General features: G+C 29.0%; 2 protein-coding genes across 4 annotated transcripts; one reads left to right on the forward strand and one right to left on the reverse strand.

Moving 5' to 3' along the window:
* The first annotated feature begins 8,477 nt into the window (after nucleotides 1-8,477).
* LOC109801714 (uncharacterized) lies at nucleotides 8,478-11,296 on the forward strand. Of its 3 annotated transcripts, XM_083073187.1 has the most exons (8): nucleotides 8,487-8,897; nucleotides 9,270-9,341; nucleotides 9,458-9,528; nucleotides 9,622-9,775; nucleotides 10,189-10,275; nucleotides 10,359-10,445; nucleotides 10,803-10,890; nucleotides 10,962-11,296. In XM_083073187.1, the coding sequence occupies exons 1-7, from the start codon at nucleotides 8,784-8,786 to the stop codon at nucleotides 10,881-10,883; spliced, it is 666 nt and encodes a 221-aa protein (XP_082929313.1). In that variant the 5' UTR covers nucleotides 8,487-8,783; the 3' UTR covers nucleotides 10,884-10,890; nucleotides 10,962-11,296. The 3 variants fall into 3 exon arrangements, with proteins under 3 accessions (XP_082929314.1, XP_082929313.1, XP_020218413.1); XM_083073188.1 differs by having other exon boundaries at nucleotides 8,478-8,897; nucleotides 10,769-11,296; XM_020362824.3 differs by having other exon boundaries at nucleotides 8,507-8,897; nucleotides 10,803-11,296.
* Nucleotides 11,297-13,794: 2,498 nt separating this feature from the next.
* Nucleotides 13,795-16,481, reverse strand: LOC109802096 (eukaryotic translation initiation factor 5). Its single transcript, XM_020363310.3, has 2 exons — nucleotides 16,331-16,481; nucleotides 13,795-15,842 (listed from the first exon to the last, which is right to left on the reverse strand). The coding sequence occupies exon 2, from the start codon at nucleotides 15,472-15,474 to the stop codon at nucleotides 14,149-14,151; it is 1,326 nt and encodes a 441-aa protein (XP_020218899.1). The 5' UTR covers nucleotides 15,475-15,842; nucleotides 16,331-16,481; the 3' UTR covers nucleotides 13,795-14,148.
* Between the last annotated feature and the right edge of the window lie 1,792 nt (nucleotides 16,482-18,273).

Genomic DNA, 18,273 nt, shown 5'->3' on the forward strand with positions numbered 1-18,273 from the left:
GTATATCTTGTTAGCTTAAATCATATTAACTAAAAGTCAATTTTAATTAATTTTTTAATTTTATGCATTTCAAAATTTTTATTTATTAATAAATTTTAGATAAAATAATTATTTAATTTTATTTGAAATACAAAATATAATTTATTTTGTAAAATTTGTAAAATTATAAGGTATATGTATATAAAAAGAATTACTCATCTTACATAAAATAACAAAAAAAAAATTAATTCATCATCATAAAGTTTTAAGGTGTCCATTTCTTATATTATTATTAACTTTTAACTAAGTTTTATAAATTTTTAATTTTAATAAGTTGAAATTAAATGAAAAATCAATTCTATAAATTATATATTTATATGTCGAGCAAATAAATGAATTGATTTATATATAATTTAAGTTTGACTGATTTATTTATCAAAATTAATATTTAATTCAGATTTAACTCATTTAGTTTATAAATGAAATTTAACAAATAAATTATCAAATTGAATTTTAAATTACTTTTTGATAGTAAAAATATTTTGAAGTTGCTATTAAAGACTTGCTTTTTATTTTGAATAAGTTACACCCACACCTTGTATTTAATTCATCGAAATTCACATGAAATGCTTGCCTATTTTCTTCTACCACAATCGATCCCTTTAGTTATTTGAATATACTCATACCTCATCTCATACTATCCAAGAAATCCATTACACCTTTATACCCTATAAGAGATGTTACCCTAAAAAAAAACGAAAGTATCGCATAAATTTCAAAACAACGTGTCAGTATTACGTACACTAGAAGAAAAAAATAGTTACAGAACAATTTAACTACGTATAGTAATGTAATAATTTCCTTTTCAGTTTTCGGCGGGGCATATTCAAAGGAGACTTTCTCTCTCTCTTGATATGAAGTATGAACGCGTACTAGCTAGGTCTACGCGCCGTTCTGTGTTGAGGGAATAATGTGAAAAATATGATAAACGTTGCCCTCACATTTAACAGTTGCAATGCACGTCTCTTATATAAGCACCACTCTTTCTTAATTCTTCATTCCACTCCACTACTAATCTCTACGTTCTTCATTTCTCAATTCTCATATATTATAGTGTCCCAATAAAGAAACCATATTAATCTTCAATTAATTTGTTGTGTTATAATATATCCCTATAAGAATGGAGGTTTCTTCATATCGTTCATCTTGCAAACCTACTATTCCTATGGGAGTGTTTTGCAGAAGAAGGGGCCATATTGTGAGAGCAAGTAATGGAAGAGACAATCACGTTGGTAAAGGTAAACTTGTGGACGAGAACATGATAGTGCTGAGATTGCGTATAAAGGAGATGAAGATGTTAGAGATGAATAGAGAGGCACCTAGTAACTGGATGGATTGGGAGAAGCAGTGTTATGATCACTACGATGAAGATGTTTGCAATGCAATAGGGTTGTTGCAGAGTTATTTGATGGGGGTTAGGCCTAGTGTTGCACTAGGGATGCTAACACTTGTAGCATTGAGTGTTCCGATTTCTTCTACAACCCTTTTGTTTTGTGCCCTCCAAATGGGGAAGAGCTTCTTATCTAGCTTTGGCTTATGCTAAAGAGAGAATAATTAATATGCGCACAAGGTTAATTTTAGTTGACCCAATGTTTTGATTTACTTGCATGAGTCTTGCTGTTAGCAGTGGAAATTATACAAGTGAATAAGTTGTACTTGAATCCAGAAAGGACCAATGTTAAAGTATATTATTACTCAAACTATTTTGCTGTTTATTGCATGTTTTTGGATTTTTATCATAATAATTTCATTTGATCATCATGAATCAATTAACATAAAATTGTTCTAATTTATGATTTTGAATTTAAACGCTTAATATGTAATTGTATTAAATGTCAGTTTTCTTGTATTTGTCTTGAGAAGGATTGTTTCTAATAAAGGATATAATTAATCTAATACCAAAAGTTGTTTTTATATTCAAATAATTTTGATAATATTGTTTTTTTCCCTAAATCAAAGGGGCTTTTAATTTATGAGCACTCAGTGCTGCTATCTTAATTTCATGCTAGGGATACTATATAGAGTACATGATCAACCCAGAGTGTTGTCTTTAAACGGGCGTTTTTTCTTAACTGATGTAATGATCAGAATATTAAATTTTATCGTCACATTTTCCAGTATCTGTGGCAAAATTCAAAACTTTAAGGATGATATATATATACCTTCAGCTTTAGAGATTACTATTGATCATTTTTCTTTTATATTTTCTTTCTTCATCAATTGAGAAAGGGAATAAATAGTAAACTAAATTTGTGGAGAGAAGCGGAATTACATGTTTTAAGCTAAATAGAAATAAAACACAGTATATATAAAAAATGCGCAGTTTGGGAAAATGCACGATAGCTAAAGCTTAGCAGTAAAAAATTGGTAGCATGCCATAAGCCAGAAATTAAACGGTTGCAGTATCTTAGACTTATCACATAAAGTGCAATATAAATAATAGAATTCGAAGTTAGGTAGATGAAGTGGAAAATGGTTTAGGTGTTTCAGATGAAATCAGAAGTTAGTAGTGACCCATATAAGCTAAAAAAAAGTTTTGTACTATTAAGATCAAACCAAATGTTTTATATATAAGGCAAAGCAACCATAAATGTTTACCATTTCTTGATTCAAATTAACAACCACCAGTGAAGAAAAAGATTTTGTTCATGTTATTATTTGTTAAAACTGTATTGAACATATATGCAGAAGAGAAAATTGCAAAGTAAATAACCAAAGAAGAAGATGAAGGAAAAGAGAGAAAGAAAGAGGTTCCTTTATATAAAGATAGAACCAATAAAACTAAAAATAAAAAGTTGAAAAATAACAAACTTATAAAAATAGCAAAACTGACTTATTAACACAACTAATTAAATAAGCTAAAATGGAAAAGAAATTACAATATTCAATATCCAATATCCCCTCTCAGGATGGGAGGAATATGTTAGTGATACCCATCTTGGATAACATGTTTAAGAAAGGTGCCTTCGGAAGAGCCTTGGTGAGAATGTTACCCAACTGAAAATGTTTTCTTACATGGTTTAGTCTAATAGTACCTAGAGTCACCTTCTCTTGAACAAAATGTAAATCAATCTTGATATGTTTGATCCTTTCATGGAAGGTTGGATTAGTTGCAATGTATATAGCAGCTTGGTTATCATAATATACCATACTTGGAGATCTAGGAATATGAAAGTTTGTAAGTAAATTTGAAATCCAAGTGACCTCAATGGTCACAGAGGCTAATGATTTGTATTCAACTTTGCTGATAGTCTTCTATCTCTTAGATTTCCAAGAAATAAAGTTGCTTCCCATGAATATGAAAAAATCTGTTGTAGATTTTCGAGTGTTTGAGCAAGAAGCCCAATTTGAGTCCATAAAAGTATGCAATCTCAATTCTAAATTTGACTTAAAAAAACACTCTTTAACCTATTGTATGTTTGATGTATTTCAAAAGTTGATGAGCAGCATTGAGATGTGATGTATGAGGATTTGACACAAATTGACTCAATTAGTGTACTGCAAAACAAATGTTTGGTCGAGATATAGTTAAATATAATAATTTACTAATAAGCCTTCTATACTGGCCTGGATCAAATAATTTAGTACCAAATATGGCAATAAGACTCAATGAATTTTCCATGGGAATTGAAGAGAGTTTACAACTACTAAAACCTGTTTCTTCCAGAAGTAAAAGAGCATAGCCTCTCTGTGAAAGATAGATTCCAGTTTTGGATCTAGCAATGTCTAAGCCTAAGAAAAACTTAAGACTACCAAGATCTTTCAACCTAATAAAGTGACTTTGTAATATTTACTTTGTTTTGATACGGTACTTCATATTATTAATTTATTCCGTAATCCATTAAAGTTTAATGTAGGGCTGGGGTCACTATATAAAAATGTCATATATTCATATTGTTAATTGTTAATTATGCACTAGTATTGTCTTTATTTAATTAAAATTAATTTGACAATATAATTATCATATATGCATATATCTATTTTTCTATTAATATATGACAATAGTGGATACTTTCAATCTATATTAGATCGATTCAAAAAAATTCATTTGATCTAATTTTATATTTTTCCCACCTAATGAATTTGATTTTAAATTTAAACCTAATTTAAAGGAGTTTAAATAGAATACATATTTTTTATTCCTTGGGGAGTATATATATAAATCATAAAATATATAATATAACAATGTAATAACAACAATCCAATATATATATATATATATATATATATATATATATATATATATATATAATTTATAAAAATAATTAATATTGACTGAGCTCTATTAATACATGTAATTCAAAATATAATATTATTAATTAAAACATAATAATACTAAAAAATTTAAGCATGGTAATTTAGTTATATATATATATATATATATATATATATATATATATATATATGTTTTAGAAAATGACTTGATTTTTAAAATTAAAATAAAATAATTTAATTTCATCAAAATTTAGTTTATTTGTTATAATTATTTGATTTTATTTCCTCGCTTATTTTTTAATGAAAATTTTTATTAAGTTCCGTTTCTTTCTATACTAGTGGCTAGGGATTGAGTTTGACATAAAAGTAGCAATATCTGAAAAAGATGGCCTAAAATATTCTCTTTCAAATCTGATGAAAAAGTTGCATGTCCACAAATTAAACTTGTCTTGGTCTAGTGGTCTATATCCTCACCTGCATACGATGTACCTTGCGTTCTTTGCTGTGCTGAGTGAGGTATATATAAGCTCACTGCTAAATTTATGCTTCAAAGTTGAAAATGGCCCTACATGTTTCCATTTCAACGAGGACAATGACTCATTCTTACCAAAGTAACTATGGCAAAACAATAGTATTTGTCCATAATCATTGTTTTGACAATATGTACAAGTCCTTTTAAAAGCGAAGCCAATGTATTTTGTTGCTAAAAGTCTTGTTTTCAGTTGGTGGAATCACTATTTATAATCAATAATTCTGGGAAAACAAAGTCTGCGATCCAATATGCACATAATTCCTACATGATTAACGAGCACACCGCCACAATAATATTCTTTATCACAACAAGGACTATAAAATTGATAGCAAATTTTCTAATCAGTGCATGCATGTTCTTTGTTTTTTCACATACAAATTTTTTTAGAGATAATAATTTTCAGGACATTAATTATCGGTGTCGGAGAAAAAGAATTCAAACTTTAATTTTCCATATTGTAGGAGGAGATACGCCTCTTCCGTTAAACTCAATCTCCGGTGATATGTCTTAGTACATGTTTCATTTAATTATTTTGATTATTTTAGAATAAAAAAATTTAGAAACTTTTTAATAAAAATGTGTTTGGAGTACGTGTTTCAAAAAAGTATTGAATGAAAATTATAATTATTATATTGAAAGCATCAAATTTATTTAATCTATTTTTGAGTAATTGGAATTACTTAATAGAGTATACTAAAGTTTCTTTATTGATAGGGATGCGATCATGCGAATCAAATCTTGGTGTGGAGGTACATTTCATATTATTTTAATTAGTGATCTTTTCATCCTACATGCGTTTTTTTTTCTTTTTGAAAATTAATTAATGTTTAGATTAAAGTATTAGATATACTAGTATTATTTATGATTTCTAGCGTTTGTATTATTTTGTTAGTGTATATATTTGGTGTGAAAATGCATTAGTTCGTGTCAAGATTAACCATTTTGATTGAAATTAACACTACAACAAAATGTGTTTTTTAATAATATTAAAAATATTATTAAATTATGAATAAATATTATTAATATATTTATAAGATATTTTATCAAATGTAAGATAAAATCTATATTATTAAAAACTTTTAATAACATTTTACATATTAATGATATTATTTTTTAAAAAGTTACCAAAGTAATATTTTGTAACATTTTAGTAACGTTGCTAAGCTTGTAAACTTTGTAAAAATAATAAGTAAATTATATCATCACTTATATTTTATGATTCTTGTTTATAAGTCATTTAAGGTTTAATATATCTTAAGTTTTTTTTTAAAAGAATATATTCTAAGTTAATTACAATCAAATTTAAATCACATATCAAAATTTAATTATCTTAAATTTTACTTTATGATTATATATATATATATATATATATATATATATATATATATCTTTTATGTTATTCTTTAATTACTTGATATACGGCTTCAATTTTAGGAAATAATTACAGATAGAAAAAGTGTTACTCTATTTATAGTAACATTTTAATAAATATAAGTAGATATAGATATTGTTAAATATATTAAATGTAGTAGTGTAATTGTGTGTAATGGTTTAAAAAAAAATAGATTAAAGAAAAATTATGGAATAAGCAACATTGTTTTGAATCTTGTTTGCAATTCTTTGTGTATATTGTATAAGTTTTACTGAGTTCATATTCCTCATTTTAGAGTATTGAGTTCAAATAATAGTAAATTTGTTAATTAGTTAGTAATTGGTTCAGAAGTCTCTCAGAATAACACTCGACGTGCTTTATATTACTTGATAATGGTTAATGCACTTCATTCACCAAAAAAAAATGGTTAATATTAGAACTTACCATTTTTAAGTTGTTTGTTTAAATATATACTAGACCCACATGAATGAAACAACTTATGAACTATCCGGTTTGGTTTATTTTTTATGGTTGTTATTATATAGTAGCTAATTAAGGCAAATAGGTTTATTAAAAGAGATCTAATTCAAATTCCAGTGGAGGACATTTAATCTTTTTTTAGGTGGAACAGTTGAACTGCAACTCATCAACTAGTTTAATACTTGATTTTCAAGTTAAGGGATACAGAATAGAGTTATTTCTTGGTCCAAGCAAATTGGCTTGACTTAACTTTTTCAAAATATATAAGTGATTTGCTTCAAGCTTCAACTTTATGTTGATTACCTTTAATAATAAAACCCTTTTCTCTTTCAAATATTCTATCATTAAACAACAATAATAATTTGCTTCATTTGACTTACACATGAAACTTATAAATTTAATATCAATAAAAAAAAACTTATAAATTAAAAAAATTATTTTAAAAACTAAAGTAAATAATCACTAAAAAAGAAAAAGAAAAGAAAAACAATTTCTAAACAAAAACCAGAAACACCAGTTGTGTTAGTTAATTTTATTCTTTTGCAAATTTAAAAAAAATTAAAAGAACATGAGAGACATATATATATATTATAAGGTTTGAAAGAATTGAGTTTTCTAATTGCATTTCAATGTTTACAAAGTTGCCTAATATATACAAGTGAAAAATCCATGAACTAAAGATTTCGATTCAAAATCATAAGATATTTCTTATATATTTGAGAAGATTATAATAAATCAATTAATAATAATAATAAAATATTTATCTATATAAACAAATTATATGTATCTGATGGTAAGTTAAATAATTAATAAGTGTTAAACACATTTTTTTAATACAAGATAATAAACTTGATGCCTTTCAAGTTTTGGAGATAAATTATTCTCATTTTTTACCAGAAATACTCTTGAATAATAAAATAAAAGGTCACACGCATTCTTTTAAGAGTTAATCACTTATACACTGTCAGTGTAGAGTTTTTTTACACTGACAATCAATCATATCTTTTAATAGTTTCATGTCAGTTACTCATTTAATGAAATAAAAATAAAATAATTTAAAAGATATGATTGATTGTCAGTGTAAAAAATATGAATGATTAACTCTTCTTTTAATATAATATAACAACTTTTCATTTGTTAGAAAAATTTATAACAGTTAGCTTGCGACACAAGACCAAATAATTGTGCACTGTGGACAATCATTAATTACATATTTTCTCCCCCAATGCGCAAAATCAACAGGTGTAATCATAATATATAATTCCAGACTGGTAAATTGTTTTGAGCATATATTACTTTAATAAAATCTTTTAAATTTTATATTATTTTGGTAAAAATAAGGTGTAAAATTGTAAAGTCAGAATATTCCATGTGCTTAAAAGAAATCACCAACTAAGAAAAGGCTATAAAATTATGAATCATATTCTCATTCTTTGACATATATACGGATAAATTAGATCGTGCTAATCTCCAGTTGTTTTTTCAAATGCAAACAATTTTCACCATTAAAAAATTATAAAATAATATATTTTTAAATATGCCTAAAACTTTTGAACAGACAAAATGAAAATGACCCATCTGGCATTGGTTTTCCATTTGCACACGGGTAATTTAACACTGTAATCATCAATTTGAGAAATCCAAGTATTAGAATTTAGAAGTAATAATGTATTATGAAAAGGACATTTGTAGGTGGTGAAGTCAACGAGTCTTCTCATTAGAAGTTTGATACCAGCTCTTCAACAAAGCAAAATTAACGTGTGAATATGAAGTCAACAAAGAATCATAAAAAAGGTAACAAAAAAAATACTTTCAGGATTGATTGGTGCAAACTGCTAACAGTATACCTTCCGTGTGTGTGTAGAAGTTCTTTTCTTCCCTTATCTCTTGTGAAACGTACCACCTTAGGCAAACCAAAACAAATTAGAAAAATAGTCTTCTCATAATTATAAAAGCAAAATAAACTTCACCAAAAGATGGATGCATGGAATTGATTTGTGTTGTGCTTGTAATTTCTAAAGACAAAATGTCTTAATGCTGAAATGAGTTCACTTTGTTTTGTTGGTTCATCGAATCTTCCCTTGAACCTTGTGTTGAGATCTAAAGGAGATTGCAACAAATTAATAACCCTATGATATGATTTAGATGGATGAGCAAATTAAGTCATCTCCCAGTAGATTGGCAGAATGTCGAATATGCCACGATGAAGATGAAGAATCAAACATGGACACACCTTGTTCGTGTTGTGGGACATTGAAGGTAGGATTGTCTTGCTAATTGCTTTATGCAATAATGTTAGTTTGTAAATTTATTTGCTTAGTTTATATACATCTGCAAGCTTGTTTTATATAATGTTACTTTTGACATTGTGTTCACCTAACCTAAACTTTTAATGTGTAGTGTATCATTATCAGCAAAACATTATATTTGTTTAACCTTTTTATGTGCTTGTCAATATTTATTGAAACTGTAGATTAATGTGTGCGTTTATTGATATTCAATATCTGTTAGTTAACTACTTGACTTCTACAGCTCTACGTACATATGTCAGAATATTGTTTATATCTGAACCTATGACACCTTTACTGGATAATAATTTGAGCTCACTTTTTTTTCTTTTGATCATTGTAGTATGCGCACCAAAAATGTGTTCAAAGATGGTGCAATGAGAAAGGTGATACAACCTGTGAAATTTGCCAACAGGTCTGTTCTTTGATGTTATCTTATTCAGACGTTTTTGTCTTCAAATTATACTTCATTAAATTTATTCAAACTTAATGAGAATGTGTTCACTTTTTTTCCCACTTTGGTAACTACAGCAACTTAAGCCTGGCTATACTGCACATCCACCACCTCTATCCCATTATGGTGGTTCTCCAATAAATCTTGGGTACAAGTTAATTATTAGTATACTCATTGTCCTAGTTTTTATATGTATTTATTCTTTCTATAATCAAATGATAATGGGAGATTGTTATCTCAGAGATAACTGGGAGATTTCAAGAAGGGATCTTCATAATCGTCAGTTCATAGCAATGTTTAGTGCTGATCATCATGAATTCCTAGAACTTGACTTGGAGTATTCATCAACACCCTCAAGAAGAAGCATAATATGTTGTCGCATTGTTGCCATTATTGTAATTTCCTTTTTCTCCCTTCACATACATATGCTTTGCATAAGTAAAATAGAAAAGAGGAGTATAATAAGTGAGAAATTATTGTGTCTTAAAAGATGCATGTGATCCCAACCAATCTCTACAAGACACTTTATAATAATAATAATAATAATAATAATAATTTAAAAAATTATGTGCCATATGAAGATTGATTGGAATAAGATGATATTAGACTATACATACAATAATTTCTTGTGGCTGGGAGACACATAAAAATATGCAACTGGTTTATATGTGAAGACTGTAACAGTTTCTAGATTTGTGTTATTTTATATGCACATCAGAAATGGAAATCAATAGCATTTATTGTTATGGTTAGATTAATATTGTTACGTTTTTCCCTTACAATAATGTTGTTTCTATTTCTATTGCAGTTTATTGTTCTACTTCTTTTACGCCATACACTTCCAATCATATTTATACTCAGTGGAGCAGGAGAGTATTCATTGACAATATTTATGGTAATACAACGCAGATATAGTTATTTATAATAACTATTGACCACTTTTTAACGCATTGCCCTAATTTCTTCAATTCATTACAGTTAATAGTGTTGAGAATCATCAGAATGATTGTACCAGTGTATATAACGACTAAAGCTATTACTGCAATTCAATTGTTTCAATACCAGGTTAGCAATAATTTTGTACATGTTCTTGAACATGTGCATAGATGTAACTTCTCAAGCTCACTCATCTTAGTTTTTTCAAAAATTTATTTTTAACTTGTATATAAGTTAATTTTATCTTATAAATTTTTTTATTCTGCAAATATTTTATCAAAACAAATCCTAATGGTGTTACTGCCAACTTTAGTATGGAGATATCAATCAGTGGAATATATATATATTACAAATAATTTTAGTATAAGCTTTATATGCACACATATTCTACTGCAACTTCATCTCCAGAACATGCTTTCGTTTGCAATTAACTGATTTGATGCTATCTTTAGGCAAGGGAAATCAATTCTTTCTTTTTCTGAATAGGGTCATCAGCATTCCCCTGAGCAAGAATATGGAGAAAATGAAATAGGACAACCTCAGTTGCGTGTCATTCATATTCAGTGATTCCATGGTCAGTTGGAATGAAAAATTATGATGTTGAAAAGATAAATCAGTGGAGTCATGATTATCTTTTATGTACAGGGAGGGTGAAAACATACCAAATTGCAGAGAAATTTGATGTAGCGCTACTCGTTTGGTACATCAATATAATCTAGATGCCGTTGTATATACACTATGTAAAACCTTTTATTATTGGAAAAGAAAAGGATGAGAAAGATCAAAAGCATTAATTGGAGATATACTACAATACACATTGTCATGATCAATTGCTAACAACAAAATAAAATGGATTCTTATCATCATCTGTAAAGGGAATACCTCACTTTAATTAACACCTTATTTTACTCATTTTCCCTTTAAACTATGTACATTATAATTGCAATTAATTGATTTTGTTTTTCACAATTTTTATTTAATCTTTATTATCTCTCTTCTTTTAACTTTTCATTCGTAATAATTGGTTGCCAATTTCTATTTTCTATTCAATTTTTTCTTCTTTCCGATTCTTGACATTTTTATCTCTATAAAAATAAAAAAAAATAAAAAATAGCCTGCTTTTTCACTAGTTTTAGAATAAATGAAAGTTTGTCCCTTTTTTTGGGTAAAGATTGTACTCCTTTTCTTATCAGTTTATATTAAGTTGTATTTGAAACACGATTACTCAAGGTAATCATTGTTTAAATTGAGTTAAAATGTTTCAAAAGTTATATCACATTTGGTCTATGTTTTAAAAAACAAGTTTGTTTTAACATAATATACTTTCAAATCAAAGCAAATGCCTTATTGTTTTTACATTTCACGTATTGAAAAGTTCAAACTTCTATTCCAAACGGTAAATTAAATATGTTGTTAATTTTTAATTTGAAATGGTGTGGCAAGTGAATCCAATATTTTTTCCTTTTCACGTTTAGGCTCTTAGAATATAGTTTTTGGATTAATATGTTCTCAAATATGTGCTTTTTTAGTTACATTAATTTTACTTTTTAAAAAAAAAAGGCATCAAATGAAAGTGCATTATAAATTAAAAGTTTCATCAGGAGAGCAAAACTCCGATTTCATATTAAGAAATTAAGGAGCAAGTATAATGTAAAAAGAAATGTAATCTTATTTTTATATTGAAATCTAATAATAATAATTTAAGAAAACTAAGTTATGACCAATTGAAAAAACCCTTTTGCTATTAAAAGATATTAGTAGTATTTTAGGTAGTATATTATACAAAATAAATATTTTTTTTATATAATTAAAAATTATTATAAATATGCAACTTGAAATATATACATTGTATTTTGAATTTGCAAAAATAAATTTTTTTAAAGTATTGATATTTATAAAAAACAATAATAAAAAATAATAATAGTAATAATAAATAATAAAAACTAGCTTGAGAAGGAAAAAGAACATGCTTAATCATGGGAAGAAAGGAAGAAAGAAAATATTGAGAGATCTAGTTTAGGAAGTAGAGTGAATCACTCAAAGTTTTGTATTTTAATTTATAATGTAGTAATTGATCAGAAATAACATTATTTGACACAAATAGCAATGGCATGAAACACGCGAATCATAACGCTGATTGACGGAAACGTTTCGTACAAATTAGTATTTTTTATTGTAGAAATTTTCAGGATGATAGTTGAATAATTTTATAATTGCTTACCCATTGGAGATATTGAGGGACATACAAATGATACAATTCATACGGCCTTGCGAGTTTGGTTAAATCTAATAATTTCTAAACATTTTTTTTTTTATAATTGAGACTTCACTTTACAGTTTATGATGATTGATAATGCAACACGGCATTGTAAATTTATTTTTTTTCACAACGTGTTCAATTTTATTGATCTATTATTTCCCAACTTAATGAATGATGTTTGTTCACGACACATTGAATTAACATCATAATTATAGTGTTTAAGATGTTCGATAGATTTCAAACAGAATATTGGGTTGATGATTACGTGTAGGCCTACATCCCAATACAAAATGCCACATTGAATTAATTGTATGTTTGAAGTGTGGAACAACTCTCCTAATACGTTAACACTTGTTATTTAGTAAGCTTCACTCGAAAAATACTTAAACCATCATAACTTAAAAATGATTTCATATCGCATAAACACTAAATGTAACTTAAATTTTACACGCCCCCAAAATCTTGACAGCGTCACTTACTTATATCTTGATAGGGTCATTCGCCACATTATAAGATGAGATCGAGTTAACTTGATTTTGTTTATTAATTCATTTCAATCTTAATATTATAATTAAGTCATACAGTTAAATTTGAATATAGTTTCCAATATATTTTAAAATAAGTAGTATTAATATCAATGTTATATTAAATATCATATATTAAATTAAGAAATCTTATTAATTTATAATTATTAAGAATATATAGATTTTAATAGAGGATAAAATATAGAACTTAATTGGAAAGGCCTAAAGTATAAATTGAACCCATATTTAAGGTATGCCAGATTTAAGTTTCAAAACCTAAATATGAAAAGCAATTTTGGTCATAAGCACCCGAAATAGAACTAAGGAAAAAGTTCAAGTATTATTTTCTTGTTATTGTCAAGTCCTGCCGTATCCAAGACGATGAAAAGTGATCGGAGAGACATTCCTAAAATGAAGAGGAATTAGATATATGCATAGACGTATAGAGAAAGGGAGAGTCAATCTGATAGTGGCTGTACCTTGATCACAATCACACGCAACTGGCCTAAAATATGCCTTGCACAATTATTAATCATAATCGCATAAGCTATTGTCGGAAGCATCCTCCGTCCAAACCTCCCCTAACAATCCAAGAAAACCAAAAGGGGCAAACAAATACATTCTGTCTGCCTGAAATATGCTTACCCAATTCATAATCACAATAGCATAAATTATAGTCAGAAGCCTCCCCCAATGATCCAACAAAACTTATCTTATTGTAATTCCCTACAAATGTAGAGAATGTTCATATCAACCACATGTCTGAACAAACATGAGACGTACAGAAAACCGCATCATAATAACAACACGCTTTTACTTAAACATAAAACATAATCATCAAAAACCAAATACATAAAAATAAGAAAGAGTACATGCTAATGTCCAGACATGCATGCACCGTACGCACAAAAGCTTAGATGTTATAGTAGTTCAACAACACAGGGCCAACATGACCCTTTATTGGAAACAAAGGACACGACATAAGCAAGCAAACACAAGTACCGGATGATCTGGGAAAATTATGCTTTCTCCATAATGACGAGCACAATTATTCTTCCTCAGATTCTGATTCTGCATTCTGAAGCCAATCAATGAAAGGTTGAGCATTTTTCCAAATCTGAGATTTCTTGTTATCGCCCTTCAGTCCCTTTTGATACCACTGCACAATGAACTCTTCCTCCAAAACATCAGCATCGTAGAGTGCCTTTAGAACCAGGGCAACCTCCTTCAAAGCATTAGAAGTAGACTTGCAAGAAAATTCCTCAAAAGCATTAAGCAATAACAACTGGGATCCCTCCTCGCCAACAGCAGCAGCAAGGTAGTTCTTCTTCTTAATAGCTTCTTTGGCAAAACCTTTCTCAGTTCCCTCGAAGAGAGCTTCAACCAGAGCACTGATCTTTTCTTGAGCAGGTACAGTAAGTGCTGCAAGATGAGACATCAATTCCTTCGCCCCAACACCTTTCTTCAAATTTGCTTTCACTTCACCAACCAGGGTTCCATAGGACATTGAGTTACCATTCTGAGAACCACCATTTCCGTTACTTGCAGCCTTTTTCTTCTTCTCAGGTTCATCTGTAGAAAGCATAACCATATCAGCTGTCACAGCACTTAACTGTTCCTGGATACGTTGACGAGCAGCATCAAGGGATGTATCTGTCAGCCATTGCACGTCATCATCATCATCTTCATCATGAGCCTCCTCTTTCTCATCAACTTGACTGTGAGTAGGTGATGTGCGGTCTTCATCAGAGCCATTTGCTTTCTTCTTTGAAGTGGTGGATTTAGCAGTGACATCCTTTGAAGATGTGGCGCCTTTCTTTTTAACCTCTTTCTTCAGTTTCTTCAGTTCCTCGTCAGCTGCTTCACCTTCCTTCAGTCTCTCCTTCTCAGCTCTCCTCATAGCCTTCTTGTCTTTGGATCCTTTCTTAACTTCTGGAGGGTTCTTAATGATAAAAGTAGTTAGCTTGTCTCGCATGTCAACATCAGACACAAAACCACAAGCAGCACATTTCAGCTGGATCATTTGGTTCTTAGTAATTATGATCTCAGTTTCAGGATTTCCACAACCATAACACTGGACATATTTCTTAATGAAGTTCTCCAGAAGGCCGGCAAGCTTTGCAGTATCATGCGCTCCATTGACATGAGAAGTGCCGGTCTTCTCATCAAATTTTGACTGGGCCCCAAGTTCACAACCAAAATACTTGGTTGTGTAGGATGCCGGCCTCGCCAATGCCTTTGCAATATCAACCATATTGACAACATTAGTCTTGATGCCATTACCTCTACCCTCAATTTTGGTAATCATCCTAGGCATCTTATACCTGTAGAAGGCATCATCACTGTTAGCAGCACCAATGTTCTGTAAAGCCATGTTGACTCACAAAGTCACAAAGGATATTCAGAGGCAGCAAATGCCGGAATTCAAACTTTCAGCCTTTAAGTTAGCTTTCACCCTTGAAGAATCTCCTTCAAGGATAATGGAAGGAGGCCAACCGCAAGCAGAAAACTGAGTGAATTTCTGGTATGTCTCGCAATGCATACAGCTAACTGTCTGTGGTGAGGGTCTGTAATTTTTTCTAGAGGAAGAAAAATACTCTCCAAGCAGCTCAGTTGCTCCCAAATGGATAGTAGCCTGTTCAAACATGAAAGAAACTTTAACGTGACACCTTCACCTTGGAATCTGCTACACGGCAGAACTTGCACGGGTACCAAGCCAACAACAGGAAGGTTCAACAACACCTACAATTCAAATCCACAAAACACATCACAAACAGCTAAAATCCCAACACAACGTCGAAAAACTCAAGGCAAATCATAAACCCTATACATTAGAACGAAATCACCGAACAATACCTAGTCAAAACAAATGATCAAATACCAAGTCATACATCAATCAGGCCTGTGAATAAACAAGCACATAAATTATTTTCCCTAGAGTTTTCACATATACATCTGTCTATAGGTATCTTAACAAAACACCAAAACGCAAGTAATTGAATAAGGGCGTTATAATCGAACAATCGAAAACCTAGATCACAAATCAAACAGCCTTAACAATAAGATTTCACAAGGAATATCCATCCAATGAGCGGTGCATCAAACTAAAATCCGAAACATTAAACTCAGATGAATACGCACGATGGCGCGTTCGATGAGAGAAGAAAAAAATCGGGAGATGCAAAAGGATGATAATCTAAAAAAACGCGTGAAAGGAGAAGAAGAAATACCTGAAATCGGAGGCGAGGGTTTGCAGAGCGATGAGAGACGAAGAAAGGGATTAGGGATAGAGTTTTGAGATGTTGAGGCGGCGCTGTGGTCTGTGTCTAATATTTATAGTTATAATTCATAATTCATTATTTATATTTATAATTGATATGGGGTTGGTTGTTGAGGTTTTTATATTTTTGTGGCACCCAAATTACCACATCAATTACAACTAGGGTTTCGTATTCACCGTTCATCATGTTGACTTCATCAACACACCACCTCTTCTAGCCCTTCATCACACCACATCGTAACCGCCACGTACCCATCCTATTAAAATATCTCTTTACTAAGTCGGTTAGGTTAAAGGGAAAAAATATTTTTATTATAGCAAAAACTCACGTACTATAAATTAAATATAAAAAAAAAACTACTTTTCTTTATAAGAAAGTTTAACTTCTTTCTGTTAGATCTTTTCCTATTTAAATAAACTAGTAGTTTCAATCACAAATAAGTTAATGATTTTTGGTAAAGAAAAAAAATATTATTCGTTGAATTTTCACAATTTTTATTAAATATTATAACACGGTAACAATTTCTTTGAGAAATTATATATAAATTCCCTGTTTTTCTACTTTTGTATCAAATTTATTTAATTTTTTAAAAAATATATGATATTTTAGTTTTAGACGTTATATTAATTATCTTTAATAACTTCAAGTGTGTGGTTTAGTAGTAGGGGTTGATTCACACTTAAGCAAAGTCAGGGTTCAAATCCTGCTTTGTGTATGCAGCCGTATTAAATCTTAGGACTAGTTATCTCACCCTTTGAAATGTCTCTCTCGTAATTAGAGTGGATACTCCAGGATATTCTTTAAAGTGTCTTTCTCGTAACTGGAGTGGATATTCCAGGAACGAGCCTATTAATAATTTAGAAATATCACTATATCATTTTATAAAATGTATATGTATATATAAATAAATAATATTGTAATTTCATTAATATACAAGATAATATATAAGTATAGTTGATATACAACTGATTTTTGAAATGGATTTAAAAGAACATTTAAGATTATAAAAGAAATGGTTGGACTTTATCTGAACTAGTGAACCTTCGTTATGAAGCAAAGTATGATATATTATAGGTTAAGATACTTTGCAGGGTTTAAACTTTAAATTCAAATTTTATTGTGCGATTGTGTATGAAAAAGAATTGGTTAGTTCAGTGTTTGTTTATCTGGTGGTTCATGAGGGCTTATTGATTTTGGCAAATATGTGTTAGTAGAAAACGTGAAAGTTCTAAACCTAATCGTCAACTATGAAGCAAGCTAAACCTGAATTTGGTAGGAATGGGTTGGCTTAGCCCAATAGATGTTCTTTTAAAACAACAAATACATATTGGATTGGGTTTCTTCTAAAAAAATTGGATTGGGTCTGACCCACTGATTGAATACGGCCATTGTTGGAAACAGAATGCAATATGAAAACTAAAATATAGCATGAATAAATATGTGTTGAGAATGTAAATACTTTTTAGTTTTTATACCGTAATCTAACTATAAAATGTTAAAATTATTAATTTTATAATAATTATCTTAAAAATTATATTAGTAATAATTTTTTATCGATGGTGTAAACACTTCTGCACTAATAATAACAGTGTATAACTATAAAATTCGTAATTTATAAACTTGAACGAAATAATTTCTTATTTTTTTTAGTAAGCCAAAATCATTTCTTATTATGAGTAAATTTCAATAAACAGCTTAATTAAATGTTTGTTTAATAAATCATTGTCATAGGAAAACTTATATTATAAATTTAAGCATAAAACCAATTGAATTTGCATCATCTTAGGTGATCAATTGATCTAGTTATAAAATTATCTAACTTTTTATTTTTTATTTTTTCAAAGTTAAAGAGTTTAGGATTTAGGATTCAGTTAAAAATATAGTTTATGAAT

Source organism: Cajanus cajan, chromosome 4 (assembly GCF_000230855.2).
Source record: "Cajanus cajan strain Asha chromosome 4, NIPB_CcT2T_4, whole genome shotgun sequence".
Lineage (NCBI taxonomy): Eukaryota > Viridiplantae > Streptophyta > Magnoliopsida > Fabales > Fabaceae > Cajanus > Cajanus cajan.

Coding starts and splice junctions, on each gene's coding strand:
- LOC109801714 (XM_083073187.1), top strand. CDS start 8,784: ATGGATGAGCAAATTAAGTCATCTCCCAGTAGATTGGCAGAATGTCGA. Junction 10,276..10,358: donor ATTCATTGACAATATTTATG/GTAATACAACGC, acceptor AATTCATTACAG/TTAATAGTGTTGAGAATCAT. Junction 10,446..10,802: donor TTCAATTGTTTCAATACCAG/GTTAGCAATAAT, acceptor TTTTCTGAATAG/GGTCATCAGCATTCCCCTGA.
- LOC109802096 (XM_020363310.3), bottom strand. CDS start 15,474: ATGGCTTTACAGAACATTGGTGCTGCTAACAGTGATGATGCCTTCTAC.